The following is a 17,706-nucleotide window of genomic DNA, read 5'->3' as shown; positions in this document are numbered from 1 at the left end:
TGTGCCACACTTATGTCAACATTTACATGTGTTGACCTTTCTGTGTTGATTTTTTTCTTGTGGCGATTTGCGTCACACCCCCCGCAACCCCCCCTCCGGCGATTCGCGGCACCCCCCTGCAACCCCCCCCCCCCCTCCCGCAATTCGCGGCAACCCCCCACCGGAACCCCCATGAACCCCGCTCTCCCGCGATTCGCGGCACCCACCCCCCGCAACCCCCCCCCTCCCGCAAATCGCGGCACCCCCCGCGATTCGCGGCAGCCCCAGGATTAAATGGCACATGCAAAACACTGGCACGGCTATGGTCGACAATGAAAAAGGTTGACATGAGTTTTTGAAGATTTATTTCATTTTTTGAATGTTTTCATATTCATTGTCATGTGTCAACATGGACACCAATGAAGTGGCACACTTATGTCAACATTTACATGTGTTGACCTTTCTGTGTTGATTTTTTCTTGTGGCGATTCGCGTCACACCCCCCCACTCCCGCGATTCACGGCACACACACACCCCCCCGCGATTCTCGGCACCCCACCCCGTGACCCCCCCTCCCGTGATTCACGGCACCCCCCCCCGCGACCCCCCCTACCATGATTCGCCGCAACCCCCGCCCCCGTAACCCCCTCCCGCGATTTGCGGCAACCCACCCCACGTCCCCCCTCCCGCGATTCTCTGCAATCCCTCCCCTTCCGCGATTCGCAGCATACAACCCCCCCTCCTGCAATTCGTGGCACCCCCCGCGACCCCCCCTCCTGCAATTCGCGGCACCCTCCGCGACCCCCCCTCCCGCGATTCGCGGACACCTAAATTGCAATACAGGGCATCTTTCATACAATTCTAGCCATATTTCTCATATACAAACGTTCACAAATTAAGGGGGCGCAGCCCCTTACGACGGTGTGAAGAGCGCCCGTAGGGCGCGATGAATCACCTAGTATAGTTATATTTTATTTAACTTCAGAGTACACAGAGATATTAAGGCCCTTATTCTGGTCCATTCGCAGCAGGGATGCGTTCGCACGGGGACCGATGTTTTTGTACTGCGAATTTCTGTGCATGTGCATACTCAGGGTGCAAGCACCCACGGTGAATGGACAGTTCGCTGGGTGCACGCACCCAGGACAGGGGGCAGAGAGGGGAGTGGGGCGGCGTGTGGATCCATTAGCATATGGGAACGCCCAGCATTTCATGGGCGTTCCAAAGAGAATGCTGGGAATTCTCATGCTAATGAGGCCATGACGCGGGTGCGGGGGGCAGATGTAAAATGTGCAGAGAGAATTAGATTTGGGTGAGTTATTTTGTTTCTGTGCAGGGAAAATACTGAGTACTTAATTTTTACACTGCAATATAGATTGAAGTAAAACCCCACCCAAATCTAATTCTCTCTGCACAAGTAACAACTGCCCCACCTGCAGTGCACATCTAAGAGGGAATTTGCCAGAAGGAGTGAACCAGAATAACCCCCTATATTACTAGGGCAGCTTAGTGTATAGGAACTGCCAGGGTTACACCTAGTTTTTGCTTGCTGTAAGGAGCTGGACGTGTAAAGTGTTTTTTTACCCCTAAAAAAATGTGGTGTTTTCTGTGTTTATTAATAATGGCATGAATATGTTAGTTGATACAGATGTACAGCTCTACCTTTCAGCAGATGCATTGAGATTCATGCATATTCGATGGGTGTTCCTGGGTGGTACCAGCGGAGGGTGACTAACAAGCAGGGGTGGTCTACTAATACCCGTGCCAATGGTCCCTCACACATTCTGTGATTACCATACTGTAGGAAGGTGCAATGTCCAAGAGTGCGGCTGATGGTACGCCAATAGTGCATCTTTTGTAAGTACATTAAGGGATGCATGCTGCTGCATGTCCCAATAGGAAAGCCCACTGGCCAGCCACATTAGTGGCAGTGACAAACCTTAAAGTTGCAACTGTGCCCATTTCTGACACCCCAATTCTGGCAATATTAGAGTTTTTCTCTTTAAACTTATAGCTGCAATTTACCATAAAAAGTTTGGTTATACTGGCTGGAAGCAGTAAGAAGGGACTTACCACTTTTCCAGGCAGGCCAGGTCTTTTCAGCACCTGTAGGAGCCTGCATTGCAGGGTCAAGCCATATTTGTCGTCTTTCTGTCCGCCTCCTCCGCAATGCCGACCTGCTGGAAGGAGGCGGTCAGGTCAACATTGGTTGAAAAAAGTGGCACATTGGTGGCATACCTGAGACTTGTAGACTCACCGGAGAGCCAACCAATTCTCGGGGGTCTCTTGCCAGATCCGGGAAAGCAGGCACACTGCCTATAAGAAAGGACTTCTTGTGAAAAAAGAAATAGACAAAACACCTATAATTTAATAGACTTATTAATGGAAATATAAAAAAAAAAAAAATGTCCTCTTCTCACCTCACCCCAATAGCATCATATTGTGAAATTGCTGGAAAAAAACAGGATAAAGTGGGAGTAGTGATAAGTTGAAAGGTTAGGGGCCAGATGCACTAAGCTTCAAAAGTGATCAAATGGAGAGTGATAAACAGCCAGCCAATGAGATCCTACCTGCCATGTCACAGTTCTGCCATGTTATGTTTGAAAAATGTCAAGCAGGAGCTGATTGGCTAACTGTTTATCACTCTCCATTTGATCACTTTTGAAGCTTTAGTGCATCTGGCCCTATATTTGCCCCTGGTAAGGAAACTTGTGGTACTAGTGGCATAACTATAATGGGTGCGGTGTGTATGGTGCACACAGGCCCCTGAGTCCAAGGGGGCCCTACACCGCACCCATTTTTCCAATACTTTCTGTAGTCCAGTGGAGGCGGCAGGAGCACTGCCAAGATCCTGGGAAAATGGAGCCTCTGACATTTTTCTGGAGGTTTGCTCGTGCCCTAGTGCTCCCGGCAGAGAGGAGGGGGCCCAGGCCGGAGGAGGCTGCATACGGGCCTCCTCCTATCTTATAATGCCCTGGTAGTAGTATTGCTATTATCAGGGCTGCCATCAGAAATTGTGGTCAGTGGTGTAGCTAGGTGCCACGGTGACCGCAGCAAGGGCATGTTTTGTGGCCCCCCCGATTTGTAGTAGGCGGGGCTCTTGTGCGGCTAAAAGGGGGAGCGGCCTAACATTATACCACACACCGTAATGCCCATTGCACATTTTAGCGAACTTTGTAATACCCATTACACATAAAGCCACATGCTGTAATACCAATTACACATAAGGCCGCACATGATGTCCATTAAATACTTTATAACAAACCGTAATGCCCATTACACATTTGACACATAAGTGCCACTTACCTACATGCTCATTGCTAGGAACTTCATGCTCGATGCCAGGGGGAATGAAGTCACAGGGGCTTCATGCTCGAAGGCCATGGGGCTTCATGCTCATTGCCAAGGGGGAATGAAGCCTGCCTGCTCCCCGCTGTGCCACATAATACTATTGCTGCATATTGCCGAGCCCCCGCAAGTAACACCAACCTTCTCCCTCCATGATTATTTCATATTACCCCCAAGACACCCCTTTCCCCCAGGAGTAGCGCTAGCACCTAATCAGAGCCAGGGAGGCCACAAACTCTCCCTGCTCTGCACCCTGCAGATGATGCTGTCGGCTTCTAGGAATTATGTAAAAAAAACCGTCCGAACCAGTTTCTGGTACAATGGACCAGCCCTACTCCCAGCAGTGCCGTTGCCCCGCTGAGGAGCAATGTAAGCTCTCTCTGGAGAAAACGCGGAGGGAGACAGCTGGCTCCCCGCGCAAAGCTGCTGCTGCAGCTGATTTCCGGCTGACAGGAGACTGTCAACCCTGCACAGCGGAGGTGGTTCTGCGCTGCTGTCACACACGAGAGATGATGTGCAGCAGCACCACCTATTAAACAGTCGGGCACAGCGGGGAGCAGGTGAGCAGGTGGACAGGAGATAGGGCGGATGGGAGAGCAGGGCAGAGGGCGAGCTGGCGGTGCACGGCTCCTGCGCCCTGTGATCTTTCAGTGCCTGGAGCTTGTGCTCCACCGTCTCCGCCCTCCCTACACCCCTGATTGTGGTGTCCGGTACTGACAAAATAGGCAGGGCCCGCCTTCCTTTTCTTGTACACCTGGGATGCCTGGTGAGACTGTGTCTGCAGCACTGGCCGAACTACTCAACCTCTACATTTCTTCAAGGGAAATATGAACTTTGTGTATGACATATTATACTTTACAAACTCAAGTCCTGGACTCCCTTTCTGTCTGGGCCCAGGACAGGAATCCCTGAAGTCTCCCCCTGATGGCTGCACTGACTAATATTACTGTTCTCATGTCCCTCTGTGTTAACAGAAAATGTTATGCTGAGAAACTTGATCTATTTTATGCTGATACATACCTCCCAACATGACCCTCTCCAGGAGGGACACAATGGACTTCCCTGGTAATGTATGATTGCCATCACCTGTGTTGAACAGGTTAAGTGATAAGAAAGGTGTTTCACCACAGGTGATGGTAACCATACTTTAAGAGGGAAGTCCAGGATAGAACACACGTTTATGTCCAGACTCAGCAGGGACCAGCGTAGTTCCCGTGTGTAGACAGCAGGTGGCAGTGCAGGGTTCAGCCGGAAGGAAGTTTAAGTTACCGTCTCCTCCCGCTCTATGATTCGGCGTTTCCGGGCAGCATGGGTGGAAGCGGGAAGGTCAGTGTCAGTCACCGTGTGCGCCGTACTAGTGTGGGGAAGTCGCAGAGTTCGGCGGCCTGGGCTTCTACAGCTATGCTGGGACTTGTAGGTTCACGACAGCCGACTAACTGCGGGGGGAGGAGATGTGCGGCCGCTTGATGCCAGGTAACTGACGTGTCTCTCTGCTGGGATGGACGGTACATGGTGGGACATGTATGTGCACTGGCCTTACCACGGGAGAGCATGTGTGTAGCTGTTGATGGTCTGGAGGCCTGAGAAGGTGGAGCAGTCCCTTATACTGCTCCTCACTGGTAATACCCTCCTATATTAACACTGCATGTGCCTGGCAGCCTCCCACCATTGTTGGGAGGTGATTGGCATTTTGCAGTAACAAAGTTACGAATGACCTTTAATTCTGTTGTGTCTGTGCAGTCTCATCGTGGAATAATTATATTTTCTGTGTTTTGGCTCACCCTACATAGTGCATTTTTATTTTGCAGCCCCTTTGGGGTGCACATTAAAATTCCATAAATCTTTTGTTACTCAGGTGATAAATACATAGGGTAAATGTTATAATGAAGGTAAGACAAGCTCTGCACCCTTTTGAGCAGGGGTTAGGAAATTCTCCGTCACTCCCTGGTTTATAGCTATGACTGTCCATGCTGCATCATGGGTCTGGATTTATTGCCCCTCCCCCACTGTGTCACTTCATAACCTGTGTGTGGGGTTTCTTTTATAATTTTCTGGATTTCTAGCAATAAGTCGAACTTCTCCATGTAAGCATTTGCTATTTTGTGCTTTTCCTCTGCAGATAATTGGCCTGGTGATATGAGGCACAATGACGAGACATAGTAAGCTCCAGAAACAAGTCCTGAATCTTTACAAGCAGTTTCTACTTGCTGGGAAAGACAAACCTGGATTCCTGCCCCAAATACAGCATGAATTCAGGAAGAATGCAAAGATCCCAAGGACGAACATCATGATGATTGAGTATCTCCTGCGTCGTGGGAAGAGACAGCTAGAGCAGCTACAGGATGTACATACAATACAGCTGGGAACTTTCATCAAATCCTCATCTGACCAGGAGAACCCCCCCACATCCACATAAGCAGGGGCAGTCAGACTTGGGATATTGGGAAACCCAATATACAAATGTTAATATTTGGTGGGTTTTAAAATTCTCCTACACATCTTATAATTGGGGTTGCTTGTAGAACTTTTTGCCTTTTTTTGGAAGATAGCTAATGCTACAGGTGTAGTTTGTACAGTACATGGGCATACACATGTTCTGAGATGTGCTAAGCTAGTTAGGGTAGGCAAATTCCCGGTGTCTAGATCGCATATAGAGGGCCCATACACATGCAGTGATTTTGCTAAGGGAATTTAGCAATAAAATGGCCGGGTAGTGGTTCAGGATGATGTAGATGGATATCTGTCTTTCTGTACACACAGCAATTTGCAGTCACTTGCGACGCAATTTGACTAGATGTTGACTGCATGCAGTGACTTAACTAGCGGGCGATAGCGCCGTGTGCAGGACTGCACATACTTGCATACATACTTTCTAAGCGATCTAGTTGGATCACTCAATCGCTTCGTGTGTATGCCACTGACCCGAGGGAGTGGTTGCAGGAAGGAGGTGTTGCAGTTTTCTATATTGATTATACCCTCCAATAGTAAATGCGCATGTTCCTGTTGATAAATAATACTGCATTAACTACATAATCGCCTATTTTGAATTTCTAAAATGTTTCTTTATTTAAAAAAAATTTCAGCATGGCCAAATAGTAAAACTGTAGCAGGGCATGCTGGGATGTGTAGTTCAACAGCTGGAGTGTCAAGGTTAGCCATCACTGATATAGAATGTTGAACAGTGTTACCGCTCTTATTTTAAAGTGGCTCATTATTGGATCTGCTACTAGGGCTGTTGAGCCGGACTAGATGTTGGACCTGAAAGGGTTATGGACCACTGAACTACAGGAAGGACTCTAGAACTGTTATTAGGTTACTTATGTAACAGTTTAATTAAAATACTATTCTATTGGGTTAGACCATATAACTGCACCTACAGGCAGCAAAGGGATGAGACATTCTAAAATGGGATGCTGCAATTTTGGTAACTGCTCTGCATATCTCAGTTCTTCCCTATAATGTTCTTTCCTTTAGTGTGCACCCATTATGTAAGTAATGTATTTGTTGGGGTGTTCACTATAATTCCCAAGAAATATGGGGGTAGAAAGTTGACCAGTACAATGAATTGTGCATGTAATAGCGTTAGGGAGTAGATCTACTCAAGCAGACAAGAAGTGCTGTTGCCCATAGCAACCAATTGATTGGTCTAGAATGCAGTAGAGCAAAATTTCCCCAACAGTCCAGGTTTATAGTATATCCATGGTTCAGCAAAGAGGGATTCATCAAATTGCCTGAGGCATTAAGTTATATGTGGCCAAACGTGGATATACTAAAAACCTGGACTGTTTGGGAACCTCTGCTATAAAGAATGGATAGCTAATATCTGTCTGGCTGCTATGCTAAACACCACTACTTCTCATTGTTCTCAGCTTTAGTTCAGGCATGTCCAACCTGCGGCCCTCCAGCTGTTGTGAAACTACACATCCCAGCATGCCCTGCCACAGTTTTAGCAATTTCTAACAGCAATAGTGTGACAAGGCATGCTAGGATATGTATTTGCTGGAGGGCCACAGGTTGGACAGGCCTACTTTAGTTATTCTACTGCTTGAAGTCTTATAAATCACTCAGGGTGATTGGTATATGGTCCATAGTTCCGCTTTTAAATGAATATATGTTAGACCACTACAACTGTATCTGTGGTTATAGTTATTGGTATATGGTCCATAGTTCCGCTTTTAAATGAATATATGTTAGACCACTACAACTGTATCTGTGGTTATAGTTATTGGTGGCAGGGTAAAATGTGTGTAACATTTGTTCTATCTCCTTAGGCCTTTGGTGCAGTGGCGGGAAACATCTGGAATGACGGTCATCGTAGAATGCCGAGAATGATATTGGTGTATGTCGCCAATCTGGCAAAGCTGCGGAGGTGGTGATCATGTATATTTACTATCTCCTACACAGATGGCAGGAACTACTAGATGGTGCAGCTACTCAGCAATATGGGGTCTTCATGATTCAGTACAAGAGTCTTGTTTCTCAATAGAACATTATTTGCATCATACAAAATGCCAACGTTCTGTATTTAGATTCAACATCTGAACATAATATCAACAATAAATGTTCAAAATACTTACAGTATGTCTGTTCAATTATTTAGAATATCTTAATAAAATGTGTAAGACTGGTGTATTTTTAGCTTTATTTTATCATTATGATATTGGACAAATAGTCTGAAACTGCATTAGAACCACCATTAGGGGTGTGCCTGTTATACTGCACATCATTATAATGTGCCAAAGAACAATTCAAATCAGATGACCTGTTACTGTATATACAATATCACCTGACTGAACATCCATCCGGAGCTACAGGTATTACAAGAATTTAATTTCACTGGAAAGCCCATTTTGTCCATCTTATATCCACAACTAAAAGCGGTTAATTTTTGGAAATGTGTCATTTTTTTTTTTTTTGCTTAAGAAGATTTAATAAAAAAAAAAAAAACACCTTATGTGACCATTAAAGAATGGAGGAAAAAATATATCCGATGCTAACGAATTACACATGGGTCTGCCTGAAGAGATTCGGTATGAAATCCTGACCGCCCAAACGCCGACAAGGGGGGGGGGGGGCGCGCATGGAGTCAAACATGGATGTCCTTAAAATTATGGGTGTGCGCCAGGCATTTTTTTGTTTTAGATCTGTATTTAAAACCCCCCCCCAAACAGCTAAAATCACAGAATTTGGGTGCTTTGCTTTTAGGCCTATAGTACCCCTTTTACACTCATAGAGCCGGGTCAGACCCGTGAATATGTTCCAGGATGCTTCCTGGGACACTACCCAGAGAATGTAGGCTTTCACACTGCTCTCCTGCAGACCTGGGATCGACCCTGGACAGCCCCATTCAGACTTATCCCGGGAAATCACTGCAAATATATGAAATGGTTATGTTAATAAAAAAGTGATCACAAGTGTGTTTAAGTTTTTTTATTCATGAGCCCAAGAAGGCTCCAATCAGCAGCTTTTTTTAAAGTCCCGTGTACGGGATTGTTCGCACTGACCACATCCCGTGTTGATTCCGGAATCTACACAGGTCAGGACCTGGGTAGAAATTCTGGAATGCTCATCTGGGGATATTCTTTCAAGACCCTTTCACACTGAGCTAAATCTCGGGTTGATGCGCGTTCATGTGCAAAAACCCAGGATAAAATTGTCAGTGTGAAAGGGGTATAGGTTGCACTGAGGTAGCTGGATGACTTGACTATGCTAAGTGGCACAAACACCTGGCACATCTAGCAGTGGCAGAAAGGATGGCAGTTTTAAAAACTGAGAGCACATAATGTAAAAAAAAAAAAAAGGTGCAAGATGGAATTGTCCATGGACCCACCCACCCTTATGTTGTGTAGTAAACAGGGCATGCACACTGCCTTTCACAAACCAAAGTCATTTCAGCGACAGGGTCTGCCACAGGACTGTGGCTGAATTTGGTTTGTTTGGGCCCCACAAAAACAAAATAAAATCTCTCGCTATACAAACTGGCTCTACAGAGGCAAGAAGTCCTTCTCATCCTCCGTTTTATCACCTCCTCTTTATGAAACCAGTGATACACAGCCTAGCCTGCCTTGGAATGAGCTGGTATTACAGCATTGTTGCTACATAAGGGCAACTACCCAGTGGGCTGTCACAGTCATATAGTCCTTAGTTTGGACATCTATATCCTCGGTATCGCCTGCCTAGTGAAGTGGAATCTAGATGGAATTTGGTACCAGGGACGCTCTACCTACTATCAATTGTCTAAATCCCACTGCACTAATGGCAGATACTGGATGCACATCCAACACCACCATAGCCGTCAAGGCCTGAGTAATCCACTTTGCAATAGGATGACTGCTGTCGTACTTCATCTTCCTGGCAAAGGACTGTTGGACGGTCTATTGCTTAGTGAAAATAGTGGTGTTGCTACTTCCTCTCCGGGATGAGAACTCGCGGTAGGCGTAACACTGTAGGACCCTCCGGAGGAATCCCAGATGGGAGTGGAGTCCGTTATGACCGTGACATGGGCTGATGGTGTACTACTCATCGCGACTGAGGAGGGGAGTTGGTGGTGTGGATTGCAGGCACTTGGATACAACAGGAGGCCAAAGGGATTTAGCGGTCGATGGACTGCTTACGCTCTTAGCCAAAGTTTTCAAACTGGATAATGACTTATGATATACGCGTTGCAGGTGATGTAATAGGGACGATGTTCCCAGGTGGTTAATATCCTTACCCCTACTAATTCTAACTTCCCATAGGGTAAATATAGTGACACAGATGATGTGTCACTATAATTGCAGACACAGGACGTGGATCATTTGATCCTCTGCCCAGGCATGTTGACATCCTTTTTTCAGTTTTATGGACAACTTTCTTGCCCAGGTGCCCGATTTAAACAAACCACATTAGCACCCTCATCAACTTCTCAGCGCCAGCTTCACCCATATGCTTATCCTGGTTTACTTCAGTGGTGACATCTTCAATTTGATTATCAGACACTAGACCGTGGGTGCTCCTTCCAGCACTTGGAGAGGGCGTGGAAATGGTGGAAGGAGCCACCTCTTCCCATTCAGTGTTTGGAAGGTCAGACATCACAACCGCCGACACTCCTTGGGGATTTGTGATACCATCTTAAAATGCAGTCTTTTTCTGTGCTTTTACCAGCTTCATTTTTTTTAAATTTTGCTACCAGGAGGAGGTATTCCATCGGCATGCAAAGCAGAACCACTAGTCATTAACATAGGCCAGGGTCTTAGTCATTCCTTGCCGTAAATGGCATATTGGCAAGTTTATGTTTCTCATATGATTTCAATTGAATTTTTTGGGTCATTTTAGTGAACTTTTGGCTTTGACATACCTTATATTGGTCATCGGTCTTGGCAGAAATCATTGATGGCATTTTGTCTAGGTCATGACTAGTGGCAGCGGGATTGGTATGGAATCCCGGCATTCAAAATCCTGCTGCCGGAATCCTGACCGCCGGAATTCCGACAAGGGGGGGGGGGGGGGGGGCACACTAATTTATTCTCCCTCTATGGGTGTCGTGGACACCCACGGAGGGAGAAAATGTTTGGATTCCAGCGTCGGGATTTTGAACTCATCCCGTGGCAGCAGCTTCAGCACTAGGAGCTAGTGGGTCTTGATCTTACCCTATTTTATCCTCTAAGTTTTTTTTTTTTTTTTTTTTATAGCCCTACAAAAAAAAAAGGGTACCTGTGTATTATCACGGCGCCCACTAAATCGGCCGAAAATCGCATGGAAAAATCGGATGCGATTTTGCAGCCGATTTTTCACTTTTTCCGGCCAATTTGCATGCTGTTCCATTATTGCACACCTTGCACACCCCCGATTTCCATCGTAGTGCATTGCATGCAATATAGTGGCATGTGATGCATGTGAAGCGATTCGATTTGTAATTGTACAATCACCCTGATGGGTGCTTACAATGTTAAATGCACCGCCATTGTTAACGCCACCCCCACTATCAACGCCAACCCGCGAATGGCGGCGGTATGCGTCCTCCGACCTTTTCATACCCCCACTATCCACGACGGCGTGGAGTTGATTTTAGATAGTGTGGCGAGCGCAGCGAGCACCGCGAGGGGACGCGGAATACATGTAAAGTAATCCGCGTCCGCTCGCCACGCTTCGGGCTCGGTGGCTCGCTGCGCTCGCCACACTATCTAAAATCAACTCCACGCCGACGTGGATAGTGGGTGTATGAAAAGGTCGGAGGACGCGTACCGCCGCCGCTCGCCACGCTTCGGGTTGGCGTTGATAGTGGGGGTGGCGTTAACAATGGGGGTGCATTTAACATTGCAAATCACATCGCATGCCACTTGCTGGCATGCATTGCTATGCGATATTTAATTGTACAATCAGGGGCATTTTCCCGAAAATCACATCGCATACCATCGCATAGTACCTGGGGGTGTGCAAGGATGGAATAACATGCAAATCATCAGGAAATGGCCGAAAATCGGCAATAAATCGGCCGAAAAATCGCATCGCAGATAAAATCGGCCAAAAATCGGATGCGATATCGGATGAAATCGGGCGCCGTTATAATACACAAGTACCGAAAAAAGTGTCACCAGGAGCGTACCCAATACACACCAGGCATCCCCTTTAATTATTGTGTCACAGAGTGTACCCAATACACACAGGGCACCCCTGTAAATTGGCCTGGAGAGAGGGGGAGATCCACACACACCCCCCACTGGACTGATACAGCAAAGCCACCCCCAGACGGATATAGCAGGTCGGCACGCCGCTTTAATAAACAATCACAGACACATCCTCCTGCTACCCTCTCCATGACTGGAGTGAAGATTGCGGACAGCCACGGGAACTTATATAGATCCAGATCTTGAGAGAATTCAACAGCGGGATGATGACCTTTTTGCCTCGTTTCGAGTTTTGGTGGGAAGACCCGAGATATATCTATACAAATCAGAAATACTCTGAAATTACAACATGCTGGAATTGTATAAAGAACTCAAAATAAGACTCGTTTATGACAGTTTCATAAAATATATATTTTAATGGAAATTACATCTGCAATTTCAGCACACACACACACACTGTACAGTTCTTCACAGAAGAAAAATTAAAAGCACTATGCAATACCATCCCTAAGGCATCAATGTGGTACAAAACCTTTGTATGGAAGGGTTTATCTTTCCCGTATCTTGTTTTTTTAATTGAAAACCAGAGCAAACAGCACAGATGCGCCAAAGGAACATGAACATGATCCTGTTGCTGCAGTATGTACAACTGTAGTCAATGGATTGTAACTGGGAAGTTAGTTGATTTATCGGTTATCTTACTATTTTTCCCTCGTGACTAGGGTTGCCAATCCCGGAGCATTTTTTCAATCCTGGAATTCAGGATTGGAAAAATGCCCAATCCCGGGATTGGCTTCCCTAGTTAAAAAAAACCCACCCCACATATTTACTTACATGTCTAGTGTGGTGCGGCCGGGAGGGTGGGCAGCCGATCACTGATGCCGTGTGGTGGGCAGGTGAGTGAGCGGCCACATAGTGAAGCCGCGGGTAGGGTCTGTGCAGCTGCTTGGCCTGCGCAGTGTGACCTCTGGCCTCATCACGCTGCGCAGAGCCACACTGCCGGGGTAGGGAGAAGCCGGGCAGCGTCTGAGCACACGCTCAGACACTGCCTGGCATTAGACTGCGCATGTGTTGTATTGCATGCAAAAGGCCTCCAGGGGAGCTGCTGTTCAAGTGAATCAAATGCAATACATGCGCAGCTGCACATGATGTGCAGCATGTCCGACCTCTGACCCGATGCACATGGGATTGCATTGGGTCGATTCAGATGACAAACACAAATGCGATTTGGCTTGATTTCATGGCCCAATCCATCTGAATCAGGTGAAGACAGACCAAATACCACAGACCAGTGTATGGGCACTTTTAGGGTGGATGTGGCATCCATCAGTGATGCATTCAGACATAGCAATATATGAAGGAAAACGTTGTGTCACAATGTACCTTAGGGGCGGTAGGCCATTTAATGTCTATACATGTTAAATAGTGATTAGTCAAGGCAACCACAGTTTATACTAAAATCCATGGACGTTAGCCCAAAAGGGTTACTGTGAACCAGCACTCTTAACCCAAGCAGCGGGCTTCTTTGCATCTGTTTTTTTGGCATCTTGGAATGTTTCGGCATATCTCTCTCTAGCCTTCTCCCAGTTCTTTTTGTTCTGTGTCTGACTCTGAAGGTCTTCAATGGAAGAAGCACCGTGGGCCCCCAGGCCTGCCTTCTTCTTGTGAAGCTGAAGTTGGATCTGATAATCAGGAAAATGATTTCAGACATTAGCAGGAACACTTGCAGGAGTTAGAAGATTGTTCAACTGAACACATACACAAAAGGTAAGGATACCAATCCCAGTATTGGCAGGATGCTGGGATTTAGGGGAAACATGCGAGGATTTTAATCCTTTTCTGCCAAACTTCACGCGGTGCAGCCGCAAAACCTGTTTGCCAGGCAGTGCCAGAGCCAAGCGCTTCTGGTGCTTAGCACTGCCCGGCAACCAGGTTGTACGGTTGCGCCACAAGCAGTTATAAGTCACTCTGAGCAGCCATGCAATCATTCCCTTCGGAGGCCAATCCTAGGGGATCCAGAAAACATCATTGGATATTAGATTAATATGGGTAAATAGGAACTGCTGCTTCAACTCTGCACAGCTTTTCACCAACTGAACTCTAATACACATAGCCAATATACAGCACTAAAGTAATGCGTAAAAAAAATAAAAAGATCATAAGTTCGACATTAAAACTCAGTGCAGTCTATTGCCCAGATATACAAGTAGTAGGAAAAAAGTCACAATGACACAATGACTCCATCAGTCTAATGCTGGGATGAAAGGAATGTGGAACTTAAATGCCATAGAAATTGTATGGTAGAAATGAAACCCTAGACAAGAGCTAAGTAACACCAAACTCATCCTGGAGCTGGTCATTTTGCTGGTGGGCCTGTTTCCAGGAAGCAGTGACTGAAACTGCTCATGATTAGGTTTGCTATAAACAGCCAAACTATACGCATTTTGTATGGGCTTAAAATACTGTGAAAGGAGGCGTTTTTAAGTTAAAAAGGAACGTGAAAGTGTGAGGACACCTGTTTTGGTTTCGGATAGAGACCTACTAGGTATTGGTCTTCATTGCATACCCAATATAACGTATAGAACACAAAATTGACATTAAGGGTGAAATGTAATAGGGTGAGAGATTTGGTAAGAAATCTCCAGGTTTTTTTTTTAAACCGGCAATCATTTACACTGCAAAAGCAAAATGGTTTTGCAGTGTAAATGATTGCCGCTTTAAAAAAAAAAAAACTTGAGATTTCTTACCAAATCTCTCACTGTCTGAACACCCCAGAACGAAGGGCGCTTGTTACTACAGACAGGAATTCTCATGCTGGCCCAGTCTAGGAATCACTCCACTGACCAATATAAACAAAAAATTATTATGTGTTTTTTTTCCTTAAAGGTAGTGCAGGTTCAGGCAAAAGCAGAATATACAATTCACTGTCAGCGGCACGTGTGAACCAGGCTTCATAACATACCGGATCTCTCATGCCATCACCAGATTTGCCGAGTCCCTCTCCCTTTTTCCATCCCATCTTTTCTAGCATTTTTCTTCCCTTGTTGCCGTCAGTAATTTCACTGTGTACAGAATAAGAAAATGGTTACATTAGGATTACGGACAACCCGTCATGTTTTTCATTTGCTGTCATAGGCAGTTTTTGTTCTTTAAATAAAGCATCAAATGTTTTCCGATGGCCATGGTGGTAGGATAAAGAACACTGGGGCAGATGTATTAAGCCTGGTGAAGAGATAAAGTGGAGATAACACACCGGCCAATCACCTATGTTTGAAAAATCACAGTCAGGAGGTGATTGGCTGGTGCGTTATCATCTTCTACTTTATCTCCACTTTGAACCTTGTTCTAATCTAATCGGTCCCTCACACCATTTCTGCGCATGTGCAGCCACAGGGTGCAAGTGGGCACAACAAACTACATGTTCACCGTCCCGCTCACACCTAGCAGTGTGGGCAGGGAGCATAGCCCGTGGGAACGCTCAGCGTTTCATGGCGTGTCCCCCATATGCCAGGCGGCGTATGGGGGACACATAAGGCTGTCAATTTCGCAACCAGAATAAGGGCCCTTATCATTTCACCAGGCTTAAAACATCTGCTCCACTTGGCCTTATTTAACCTTTCAGATCCATAATGCAGTGAAGTTGGATTTGGATGTGCAGATCCTCCTGCTCCATAAAGGGAGAGCGAGACTCATCCTGCCCTAAGACCTGTTAGTGTCACTATAAATGTATGGAAAAAGAAGCCAATAAACCATAGAAATAGGGATTCCCAACATACACGTGTACAGATGCAGGAGCATCCTCTTTCTGGAACGGGCCTTCACTTCCCACCACTTGTCGACGTTTCCCAGCTCGGTCTTTGTACTTTGAATTCTTCAGTACTTTGTTATCTTCATAATCTGCTCCCTAAAACAATAGGATTACATTCAAGCAAACTTTTCTATTGGACACGGTTTAAAAAAAAAAAAAAAAGAAAAGTCAATGGGAAATAAAACATCTAATTTATTCTGGACATGTTCAATGCTAACATCACACATACTGGAATACTAAAATAAGATTTTGCATATATTATACCATGGCATCCAAAAATAACTGTTTCAGTGGTTTTTCTGGAGCTGTGTCTAGGGTCAGAGCACCGATCGACTTTAGAACTGGGAATGCACAAATACTGTATACGGGATATGAAGAATGGGGAGGCTTCAGCAACATGTATCCAGAGGTGAATGGCAACTCACAACATTTAAGGTCCCCATACACTGAGCGATGTACTTATACAATTTGGGCTCTTTTCTTGTGATTGCAGCAATAACAGGAACAGAGACCAAATTGCAGGTGACAGCAGGTCTGCTACAATGCACGGTCCCTTGTGCATCTCATCGGACACTCCGAGTTGCCCCTACTAAAGAAGCTATCTCCTAGATTTCGTCTGAGCCGGGCAGGCATAAGCTATATCACATGCAAAAGGACCGCATGCGATCCTGCCTCCCAGGAAGGTCCCGGGCGGCTCAAGGGAGCAATGCGTGAGAAGTTGCGGCAGTGCATGGCGACCTTTATTCTCAGCCAAACCCAGTGTGTCCACGTGTAACCTTGCTGAAGGTGCTAGAGCACTGGTAGGCAACTGGTGGACTACAGCCCGAATATCGCACCATCTCTAAAATGTAGATTAGTGCCCCGGCGCTGCAGTAGCATGGACACGACGCAAAGGCCATAGCGTCCATCTTCCTACCCCCGCCATGGTATAAATTGATTGGGAAAAGGGGAGTGGGAGGGGGGAACCGCACCAGTCTAACTATGCACTGAATTTTTATTTAATTTGTATTAATACGTCTTTTCTGGAACAACTGGCTATTGGAGTTCAAATCTCCAATTAGTCACAAACCACGATATGACTTACGTCAAAGATGGTTGTATATCTGACAGTCATTGGTGCACCCCGGAGTCAAATTAGTATCATTATATGATTCTATGTTCAAGGGAGAACAAAAAAAAAGAACTCTGTTTGGGGGCACTCATGTTCCAGAAAAATTATTTGCGCTATGACTGTTATTAAACTATAACTTTTATTATTTATTTATAAAAATATGACTATTTCTATAACTCAATGTTACATGCAACACACTGCGAAATATTGCTGTATACTCCTAACTCCCACAGCAGTCGGTGAGATTTTTTATGTAAAACAGACAGTCATAACAATTGTGTGATATCTAATAACTAGAATATATATAAGGTTAAATCATAGGTCATCAATTTGCTGTATAGTCTTATTAATTAAGTTTTTATAGCAATTTGCTTGATTGATGTTAATACATTATTACATAGTTCGCTGTAATGTCAGCCTTTATAAAACTGTAGCACTTCTGCTGTTCACCCTTCTCGTCACCAGACAGCGGAAAGGGAATGAGTGGGGAGTTCTAGGGTTATGACTGGAAAGATATTGAACACAGAGACTTCAGTGCCAGTCGACCAGGATACTAAAAAGCATGCACTGCTTTTTAGTATCATGGTCGACTGGCACTGATCCCATTCCTGAATCAGAATCAGCTCTCAACTAAGCTATGAGATAGTAAGCATAGATATAAGGTGAAATAAATTGATGATCTACTGCAATGTATTCCTTGGTAGGATTAATATCCATATGTTTACAATTCTCAGTGCATTGAGGCAAAGATAAGGGTTATAATCAACCTTATCAGTATATGCCAGTAATTCAGGCTGGTTATCCCCAGCACCTGTGATGTGTTCATAGAATACTTCTGTCACTGACAGTGATTT

General features: G+C 45.6%; 2 protein-coding genes and 1 non-coding gene across 6 annotated transcripts in view; 2 read left to right on the top strand and 1 right to left on the bottom strand.

Annotated features, from left to right (window-relative positions):
* Positions 1-4,528: 4,528 nt before the first annotated feature.
* SDHAF1 (succinate dehydrogenase complex assembly factor 1) lies at positions 4,529-7,900 on the top strand. 3 transcript variants are annotated; one of them, XR_014450620.1, is made up of 3 exons: positions 4,529-4,653; positions 5,447-5,800; positions 7,599-7,900. XR_014450620.1 is itself a non-coding variant. In XM_083152127.1 (3 exons), the coding sequence occupies exon 2, from the start codon at positions 5,474-5,476 to the stop codon at positions 5,741-5,743; it is 270 nt and encodes an 89-aa protein (XP_083008253.1). In that variant the 5' UTR covers positions 4,596-4,800; positions 5,447-5,473; the 3' UTR covers positions 5,744-5,789; positions 7,599-7,900. The 3 variants fall into 3 exon arrangements, 1 of the variants encoding a protein (XP_083008253.1); XM_083152127.1 differs by having other exon boundaries at positions 4,596-4,800; positions 5,447-5,789; XR_014450615.1 differs by having other exon boundaries at positions 4,608-4,800.
* Positions 4,901-5,030, top strand: LOC146045767 (small nucleolar RNA SNORA47). Its single transcript, XR_014465593.1, has one exon. It is a non-coding gene; the product is annotated as a small nucleolar RNA SNORA47 (small nucleolar RNA).
* Positions 7,901-12,997: 5,097 nt separating the features above from the next.
* AGGF1 (angiogenic factor with G-patch and FHA domains 1) overlaps positions 12,998-17,706 on the bottom strand; it is a 23,880-nt gene continuing 19,171 nt past the window's right edge. For both annotated transcript variants that reach the window (XM_083152091.1, XM_083152083.1), the window contains exons 12-14: positions 15,710-15,837; positions 14,896-14,995; positions 12,998-13,615 (exon numbers count right to left, since the gene is read on the bottom strand). In XM_083152091.1, coding sequence (XP_083008217.1) covers positions 13,418-13,615; positions 14,896-14,995; positions 15,710-15,837 — 426 coding nt within the window. In that variant the 3' untranslated portion in view covers positions 12,998-13,417. The remainder of the gene's footprint in view (positions 13,616-14,895; positions 14,996-15,709; positions 15,838-17,706) is intronic.

This window comes from Crinia signifera, chromosome 1, assembly GCF_055691185.1.
Source record: "Crinia signifera chromosome 1, ASM5569118v1, whole genome shotgun sequence".
NCBI classification, from domain to species: Eukaryota; Metazoa; Chordata; class Amphibia; order Anura; family Myobatrachidae; genus Crinia; species Crinia signifera.
This window is presented reverse-complemented; position numbering and strand designations above follow the sequence as displayed.